This window comes from Otolemur garnettii, unplaced genomic scaffold, assembly GCF_000181295.1.
Source record: "Otolemur garnettii isolate 467f Iridium unplaced genomic scaffold, OtoGar3 scaffold00103, whole genome shotgun sequence".
Taxonomy (NCBI): Eukaryota; Metazoa; Chordata; class Mammalia; order Primates; family Galagidae; genus Otolemur; species Otolemur garnettii.
This window is the reverse complement of record NW_003852498.1, coordinates 771,523-781,243: the sequence shown is the minus strand read 5'-3', so window position 1 is coordinate 781,243 and position 9,721 is coordinate 771,523. Positions and strand designations below refer to the sequence as shown.

The following is a 9,721-nucleotide window of genomic DNA, read 5'->3' as shown; positions in this document are numbered from 1 at the left end:
TTTTTTTTTTTTTTTTTTTTTTTTTGCTATTTCTGGGTGGATTATAATGATTCTGGAATGCCCCCATTTGTTCCCTCTCATCTTTGTTTCTTTTCTATCCTTATTTCTCATCTTCTGAAGATGGAAATAGATGGTCAATTAGAGATCAGGAGATGAAAGATGAACGGTGAGCAAAGGAATAAAATTAAGTCATTTTCAGTTTTTTTGACCACCTTTTTTCTCTCACATCTTAAAACAAGACTAATAGTGTCCAGAGTTCCTGAGGTGTGTTGGAAGCATTATAGTGCTCATGTTTTATAGCTCTCATAAAAGCTAAAGGTTTTTCAGAAAGAGAACTTTGTATTCCCCTTGAAATCCATCTGGCATGTGCTGAGCCCATCCGTAGTTTGGTAAACTCTTGTCACCGCTTGTTAAGTCCTCTTGTTAGCAATATTTTGATAATTTTTCTTAAATTAGAAGATCCCATTTGACTTTTTTTTTTTAATTGAGACAGAGTCTCACTTTGTCATCCTTGGTAGAGTGCCATAGTGTCACAGCTCACAGCAGCCTCAAACTCTTGGGCCCAAACCGTTCTCTTGCCTCAGCCTCCCTAGCTGAGACTACAGATGCCCTCCACCAAGCCTGCCCTATTTTTTCTTTGTTTGTTTGTTTAGCGGGCTTAAGCCAGGTTCTGAACCCACCCACCCTAGAGCATGTGGCTAAGGCCCTAACCACTGAGCTACAGGCACCCAGCCCTTTTTTTTTTTTTTTAAGATAGGATCTCACTCTGACCCAAGGGTATAGTGCAATGACCTCATCATAGTTCACTGAAACCTCAAACTCTTGAACTCAAGCAATCCTCCTGACTCAGCCTCCTGCATAGCTGGAACTATAGGTGTATACCATGGCACCTTGGTCAGTTTTAAAAATTTTTTCATAGACTTATAGAGATGAGGTCTTGCTATGTTACTCAGACTGACTGTTCTCACATTCTTGGCATTAAGTGATCCTTATACTTTGGCCTCCCAGAGTACTAGGATTACAGGTGTAAAGCCACCATACCTGTCCCTGATTTTTCTACTCATTCGTCACCAACTTCCCTGAATGATAGTTTATACAAGAGATATTGAGAAATGTGATCAAGTTCTTATGAAATATTATTTTTTGTTTCAACTTAATATTTAAAGTTAAAGTAAGAAAGTAGGCCAAATGTGGTAGCTTACCTAGCACTCAAGGAGTCTGAGGCAGGAGGATCACTTGAGGTCAGGAGTTCAAGAATAGCCTGAGCAAGAGCAAGACCCTATCTTAACTAAAAATGCAAAAAAATTAGCTTATGTGGTGGCTCGCACCTATAGTTCTGGCTGTTCAGGAGGCTGAGGCAGGAGAATCACTTGAGCTTAGGAGTTTGAGGTCACTGTGAGCTATGATGACACTGTTGTACTCTATCCAGGGCAGTAGAATGAGACTCTGCCTCAAACATAAATGGAAAGTAAGATAGACCCCCTTATTTGGCAAAGTTAGTTATGGTCTAGCAGTTTAGCACATGGTTTGGTACACAGAGTGGTAGAGTGAGATACACATTCTGTTCCTGGGCTTTCACTATATACAAGTGGGCCTGATTGTGTTATTAGAAATAATAAGAGTCAGGTGTTCCTTCCTCATTAGTGTCATCGGAGTAGGCTCCTTAATTACTAATTCTACCTCTTCTCCCGTGTACTTTTAAAGATTCAACAGATCCTATAGAAATGACTGCATCCTATAACTTACAAGACTCTAGTTCTGAGATCAGAAAATGAACTAGCAGTCAGGTTTCCACACTCATGGTATATGTATTCTTTCATTATGCCAAATTTTCTTCCAGCTCTTGTTCATACCTGCAGGCACAGCAGAGGAACATTTATTTCTGTGTTTTCTGGTCTGCTCTGATTGAGAGTTAATAACATAAGGCCCATATACATATATGTGTCACGGTTTCTCCCCAGAACCCTGTTACAGTTGTGAAGTGGCATGAGGTCATGTGGAATTGCCAGTGGGATAAAGGAGTTCCATGATGGGAGACTTCTGTTCTTTCTCTCTCTCTGTTTTCTCAGACAAAGTCTCAGGAGGTGGTCTTGAGTGATTCTTGAAATACGACCATTTGTATTATTTATATTGCACTGGAGATAAACCGTCTTTCAAGTACTTCAGAGAGGAACACTCTGTTAGGGCCCCAGCTGAGCTTTGTAATCCCAGTGGCAGTCGGAGGCAGGTGGCAGGGGCAGAGAATGTGGGAGGTAGAAGGTGAAACGCGTTTGCACTGGCTTTCGTGACTGCAGATATTTGAGGCTGTTTTAGTTTATTTTCTCCTATGTGTTTTTACAATATATATTGATCATACAAAAATATCAAAACCAATGAGTAACTTACGAATACAAGGTTATTTTAAAAGTATTTTTGCATGAATATATTATGTTGCCGATGAAAAAAGATGCATATTGGCATATTTGCATTTTTAAGTGAAAAATATCCCTTTTTTAATCTAGAGAAAAAAATTTAAGGCCTTATTAATAGCCTATAGAATTAAAGAGAATATTAGTCAATCATTGCATTAATGATGAAGTCTTTTTTTTAGGAGTTTGTTAACATCAGTCCGATTAGGAAGAGCTCATATAAATTATCTAAATAGACCCAGAGTTAGGGAAAGTAACTGACACCTATCTTAGATCTTGGGTGTTGTAAATAATTAGAGTCCATCTAACAGTCAAGGCCTTCCAGTCCAGTGCTCATTTTTTGAAAAGACTAACCATGGAAAGAGGAAGAATCTATGTCCAAAACATGGTAGACTCAATGATTTACATTGCTCAGATGGCATATTGCACATCCAGGTGTACTAGAGAGACAAGGGGGTTCAGACTGAGGCCCAAACTGAGTTTTGAGTTTTGAGGCCCAGACTTCCTAAGTCTGACAGTGGGCAAATAACCTCTTTGTTTGCTTAGTTTCAAAATGTAAATGATAAGAACCACTTTTGAGGAATAGTATAAATATTTGTGATCATGTATGTAAAGGGCTAATCATAGAACCTGGGATAGATCAGATAGTAAATTTAGCTACTATTAAATTTCTTGGCTAAATTGATAAACTAAAATAAAACCTGAAAATAGTATTTATCGGTAGGCCCTCAAAGAAATTGTGTTGAACCAAGGTCAAAGGAATAAGTGCTTGTATCTCATGAGCTGTAAAACAGAACTACTTCTTTATTTATTGGACAAGGCTTACCTCAACTTCTGAATTTGCATTGTGTTTTACTTAAACTCCTATTTTGGCAAATGCTAAAACCCCTTTAATTATGAATCCCATGTTTAAAGTTAAATTAGTATAACAGCTAGAACTAGAATCCATACATTAATAATTTATGAGAGACAGCAGGGAATGTGGAAAGGGAATGAATTTGTTGTCAGGAAAAGCGGAGTTTGAATGTGAGTGAGAACCGCCAGTTACTAGATGCATTGATCTTGAGCAAATTCCTTCATTTCTCAACCACAGTCCTTTGTCTGTAATGTAAAGACAGTCTCCTGCTTCTCAGACTTGTGAGGATTATTATATAAAGTTTCTCCTTTCCTCCAGGGCACTGTTAGCTATAATATTTATTTTCCTTCTTCCTGGTTCACCACCAAACCTATGTTAATAAAAAGTGGGAGATCTTAGAGGAGAAATTACTCTTCGAAAGGACAATTTATAGCCTTTCAAAGATTCTTTGAAGATGTACGGATCCATTCTGCTGTGAATATGCGGTATTCAAAAGTAGTAAAGACCTTCCTTTTACATGGAGCTAGGGCTCTGTCAGCACTTAGAAAGATGGCAGATATTTACTTGACTCCTCTTCACTGAAGCTCCGTGCATTGTATTAGTGCGGTAATTTGCCGTGATGTGATTTTTTTCCTATTGCATGCTTTTAATACCATCCTTAAACCATCATGATGTATGATATAAATGATAGAATAATCTAAAAGGCAAAGGATTTAGTGAAATATGTGCAGGATTCAGAATCCAACAATAAGAAGAGATGACACCCTCATCTCAGTGTTTACTACCTCTCAGCATTTCTTGTCCCCAAGTGTCTGTCATTCTGTGTTCCCACAAACCAGGTTGGGGAGCCAAAAATACCATTCAAAACAAAGGCCGTACTATTAACAAGTATGAGTTTAGTTAAAAGTAGGCTTTGGAAAACACCAGCATATTTCTAGGCTGCAATGTGACATACACATATGTAGTGTCTGTATCTCAGACCACTATATATCCTCCTCATACTCTGTACTGATCTTTTGTACCTAGAAGATGATGTCAGGTCTGGGCCACAGAGTGGTTTTTGAGATGCAAAGATATAAAACTTATTGTATGCTACTTGTCCTTAAAGACAGTGGGAGAAGTTAGGCAGATGTACGTATGTGAAATAACTATGACCAAATGGAATAATTCATGCACTGTTTTGGTGTAAATCAAAGGCTTTTGGAATTCAGAGACAAGAAAGATTATATCCACCAGAGGAAATCAGGAGAGGTTTCACGAAGGGACAGCATTTGGGCTAGGCACCAAACCAGGGGAAGGATTTGTCTATCCCGAGGTTTGCAGGTAACCTGGAAAACACTCCAGGTACAAACAAGAGCAAAGGTAGAGTTTGGAAAGCACCTTCATGGTCATGTTTCATTACGTAGGAAGCTCTGCGTGAACGTAAAATCGCAAACTCAGTCGACACTCAAAAACTTCAGTGAATAGATTTTTACGGGTTATCTTTGTTCTATGATCTGTAATCTCATGTTATTATATAAAAAGCCTTGAAATAAAATTGTAATATAATGATGAATTTTTTGATGTTTTCAATCCTAAAGATAAACAAGGAAACTCACTTGGCATTATGTAGGATCCGCCCATTGCTCTCCACTTGTGTGATAACTAAACGTGCCGTGATAAGACGATAAAAGCAAAATCTTGCCAAAGCCCGGGAAGAGATGATAGAGTATTTTAACATTTAAAAAGCTGGTATTTAGAAAGAGGTGTATACTTGTTCTATGTTTTTCCAAAAGCAAAATGAAAATCAGAGAGTGGTACAGCAAGTTTAAGCTGTTCAACCTGAGAATTTCTCGCAACCTAAAACTAACTGTCCATGGAATAGACTGCCCCATGAAAGCAGGTGACTTTTTCTTTATTGAAAGAACTCAGGGAGACATACTAGCCCTGTATCGAGAAGAATGACTACAGAATGAATTTCTAGATTTGATTAGAAGTGAGAATAGCTATCCTCTTAGGATCTCTCCAACTGTAACATCCTATGTCACATCCTATGTGCGCACACACACTGCCATCAGGGGCTTCAGGCGGCCGAAGCACACAGACTTGTGTGTCTAAGTCATCCATTCAGAAGTCAAGGGCAAAGCCAGACAGCAGCCTACTATTTATGTGTGATTCAGTCCAAATATTTTATTTTATGAAGTCAAGAAAGCAATATAATTTAAACTAATTTGTACAGCATTTGTGAGTTCTTTTGGAAGAAAAGGTGTCCTTTAAAAATATATATATAAATAATTTCAATTCAGAAATCTGAGGAAATTATTAAAATAACTTAGCTGTAGCTCAGCAGCTTGGGCGGTAGCCACATACTCCAGGGCTCGTGTGTTCGAACCCAGCCCGGGCCCACCAAACAACAATGACAACTACAGTAAAAAAATAGCCAGGCATTGTGGTGGGCACCTGTAGTCCCAGCTACTTGGGAGGCTGAGGCAAGAGAATCGCTTAAGCCCAAGAGTTGGAGGTTGCTGTGAACTATGACACACTACACTCACAAAGGGGGACATAGTGAGACTCTGTATCAAAATAAATAAATAAATAAACAAATAAAATAACTGAGCTGAGCCACCTTTACTAGTATCATGAGATAGTGGACTAGAATGCTAGAATTGATCTGATGCCTGACAGACTTTCTACTCTTATATAAATATTTGCCATATTGCAATGCCATATTACGTTTAATATTCATATATTCCTCGGTTACATATTACCCTACGTGATGTTTAAGTCCATGAATAGTGTAAGCATTCAGAGCTGATTTGTTTGGAAACTTAAGTCAAATAGTTGAATTTTCTTGATCAATGAAAGCCACGTATAAAAACAAAAATAATGTGCTTTGACTCTAACATCCCTCTTTTTGTTGTTTTTAGCTGCAGTATTGAAGTATGAGAACAACGTTATGAATATCAGGCAATTCAACTGTTCTCCTCATCCGTACTGGCTTCCAAATTTCATGGATGTTTTCACTTGGTCCCTGCCATTTGTTGGGGAAAAAGGTGTGTTGTTGAATCAAATGTTACAGGAAGGAAGGAGAGGGACATGTTTTGTACGTATTTTATCATGACTATGTTTGAGGTTGCTGTGAGCTGTGACATCACAGCACTCAGAAACACTTTGACTTCACCAATGAAATTCATGCTTTACACCGAGAGAGGTGATATGAAAGGGTGTCACTGTGTATCCTATTAATGGGTACAATGAGCAAATTAAGAACAAACAAAAGAAATGAATATGTAGAACAATTTATTTACACAGTCTCATTAGAATAATATAATGTTTTTAACAGAAATGCAACTTATCTGCTTTCAAGCAATAATGTCTACCTTTTCCTCTTCTATCTTTATCCTGTAATTCCAAAATACTATTTCATTTTACCAAACACCTGTCAAATTCGGTTAGGATAACCATGCTTTCCTTACATTTCTGATGTTAATGATAATCATCACAGTAGAGTGCTTAACGGCTGTGCTGTCTTGAAAGATAACATACACAACAACTAAGAAATCAGCGTATTAAGAATATAATAGGCATGATTTAATTTTTGTATATGGCAAGAGATAAGGGTCTAGTTTAATTCTTCTGTAAATGGATATCTCATTCTCACAGCACTCGCATATTACATTGTCTAGAGCAGTGAGGCAAATTTACATTTAAAAAGTTGTCTATTGGCTCAGTGCCCATAGCACAGTGGTTACCTGTGCCAGCCGCATACACTGAGGCAGGCGGGGTCGAACCCAGCCCGGGCCAGCTAAGCAACAATGATGACTGCAACAGAAAAATAGCCCAGCATTGTGCTGGACGCCTGTGGTCCCAGCTTCTTGGGAGGCTGAGGCAAGAGAATCGCTTAAGCCCAAGAGTTTGAGGTTGCTGTAAGCTGTGATGGCATGGCACTCTACCAAGGGTGACATGGTGAGACTCCATCTCAAAGATAAATAAATAAATAAAAAGTTGTCTATTAACTTGCCCCAATTTTTTAGAACTAAAATTTTCTTTCCTCCCTTTCACTCCTTTTTCTTCTGCCCCTCCCCTCCGTCTGTCCCTCCTCCTTCTTGTCTGTCTTTCTTCATTCCTTCCCTCCTTTTAATTTGTTTTCATGTTTTGACCTAAATCTCAATGAAAATGTCGAGGGCGGGCCTGCCCCCTCTTTTAGCTCAGGAGGCCTGACAGTGACAGACTGCATCACTCCTTACGCATCTCCTCACACGTGCGCGTGAAGGAGAATGAGCATTGTAATAAAAAGAAGTGTTTCCACGTATGTCAGAAAAATCATGTCCTGTGGAGATTTTCAGGGCAAAGCTACATATTTTTCTGAAACCCTGCAATATTTTTTTTTCTTTACATGCCCTAAAATGATTAAAGAGTCAAGTTATGAATTGTCAGTGAAGAAGTCTTCCCTTTTGATACTAAAATAAGTCAGAAGGCAATTTGAATCTCTGCTAATGGTCCCAGGGCTCCTGGACGCTGCTACTTTCCTGCACTGATCATGTCACAGCACCTGGTAGCGTCATCGCTTGGCTTCTCTGGAGACTGAAGCAATATGCATCCTGACAAGCTCTGGGCACCCTCTGAACGCTTTTTAGTTGGATTGCTTCTATTATGCAAATTTTGGATACTTATTAGAAATAAGTACAGTAACATATTGGTATATATAAAACAATTTTGATAAACTGAAATTCTGGATCAGTGTTGGCTCTACTGAAGTTTTATCTTTCTCATATATTTAATTCTGAAAGAACATTTTAAAAAATACCACATTACTTTAGAAAGGAGACATTGAAGAAGCAGTAGGTAAGCTTCTCTTAACATACATGATAAAACCCAACCTAATTTTTTTAAATGTTAAAAGCAAATACCATATACTGTAATGCACTGTAAAGTAATGCACTACTGATTTCCTCTGTACACCTTTTTTTTTTTTTTTTTTGCAGTTTTTGGCCAGGGCTGGGTTTAAACCCGCCACCTCTAGCTTATGGGACCAGCGCCCTACTCTTTTGAGCCACAGGTGCCACCCAACACCATTTTTATATAATACAGCTATAGCCTATTTACTTAACTAAACTTCTGATTAAAGTGTACCTAAGCTTTATTTTTAAAGCATTTTGAAAATCAAATGTAGTGATATTTCTATCAACACATTTTTTTAAATTCATATATGCAAAAAACTTAAAATATATTGGGTTATCAATCAGCAGTTTTTATTGAACACATAACCACATGCCTATCACAGTGCTGGGTTCTCTGGGGGATTGAAAAATAAACCCACCATTCTTAGTCCCTATGGAACAGAATTTTGTAATCTGATCTAGACCAAGCAGCATGAATGTGCAAAGAAATAAAAATTCAAAACAGCCATTTCTCTGTCATACATTTGCAGTGTATTCACCTCTAGTTATTTGACCTGTTTATTGTTTGTTGGCTGGTGGCTAGTAAATGTTACTAGTAGATTTCAGAGGCATTAGCTAATTGTTTTATAAAGTCTGCATAGAATCACAAAGAAGCGTGTTGTCTTTTATGATCTAGATTTCATAGAAACTACTTTGTTGGAGACTATATAAAAACTAAGTAAGAAAGGTTGTTGCTAAACTTGTATTTTACATAATGCCAGAATAATAATTATTTCTATAGGAGAAAAACTCGGTTTCTCTTTTTCTCTGTCTTTGCTTTTTCCGTTTAGTGACTGAGATGCTGGTAAATGTCCTCAACATCTGCTCGGATGATGAACTAGGGTCAGAAGAAGATGGATTTGATGGTAAGAGGCTTGAGCCTTTGTGCTAATGCTATCTGCCAGGTAATTACTTGGCATATCATTGCTAACCCTAAGGATAAATTTCTAAGATTTGGATTATGTTTCAATCATAACATACTGCTGAGAATGAAAGATATCATTTAATTTTCTATAAAAACCATAAGAGAATTTTTCCATTATTTTGAAAACATGGTTAAAGTAGTAAACAGGTTTAATAACTATCTTCAGTAACTCACGTGGCTATGTGACATATTTTGCCTACTTGCTAAAAATGTCACATTTTATTTTCTAGCAATTGTTGCCATTGGGCAACTTTTAAAAGTGTTTTTTAATGGCCATCATCCTATTATTCAAATCTTAATGTCTATAATAAGAGAAGGCATTTACATATTGATATATTGGTATTTATGTCAATCTCAATATTTCTTTTCTTATCTGTAGTAAGAGGTAATGAATGAGCTATGAGGGTCTTGTTTTTTTAAAATACAATTTGGGATCCAACTATCCTTAGAGATTATGCTTTTTCTGCAAGAGGCATAGATATATAGGTTAACGATGGAGGGAAAAATTACTCTGGGACCTACAAAAGCACCCCAGAATGAATGGAAATATACAAAAATGTACTGAGAGAAGGAAAGTGTGAGAGCAAACTTTATTTTTATAAACATTGAATAG

General features: G+C 37.5%; 1 protein-coding gene across 1 annotated transcript in view; it reads left to right on the top strand.

Moving 5' to 3' along the window:
• PPP3CA (protein phosphatase 3 catalytic subunit alpha) overlaps window positions 1-9,721 on the top strand; it is a 145,646-nt gene that overhangs the window by 104,550 nt on the left and 31,375 nt on the right. Inside the window, exons 8-9 of the mRNA XM_012809289.2 lie at window positions 6,171-6,296; window positions 8,975-9,049. Coding sequence (XP_012664743.1) covers window positions 6,171-6,296; window positions 8,975-9,049 — 201 coding nt within the window. The remainder of the gene's footprint in view (window positions 1-6,170; window positions 6,297-8,974; window positions 9,050-9,721) is intronic.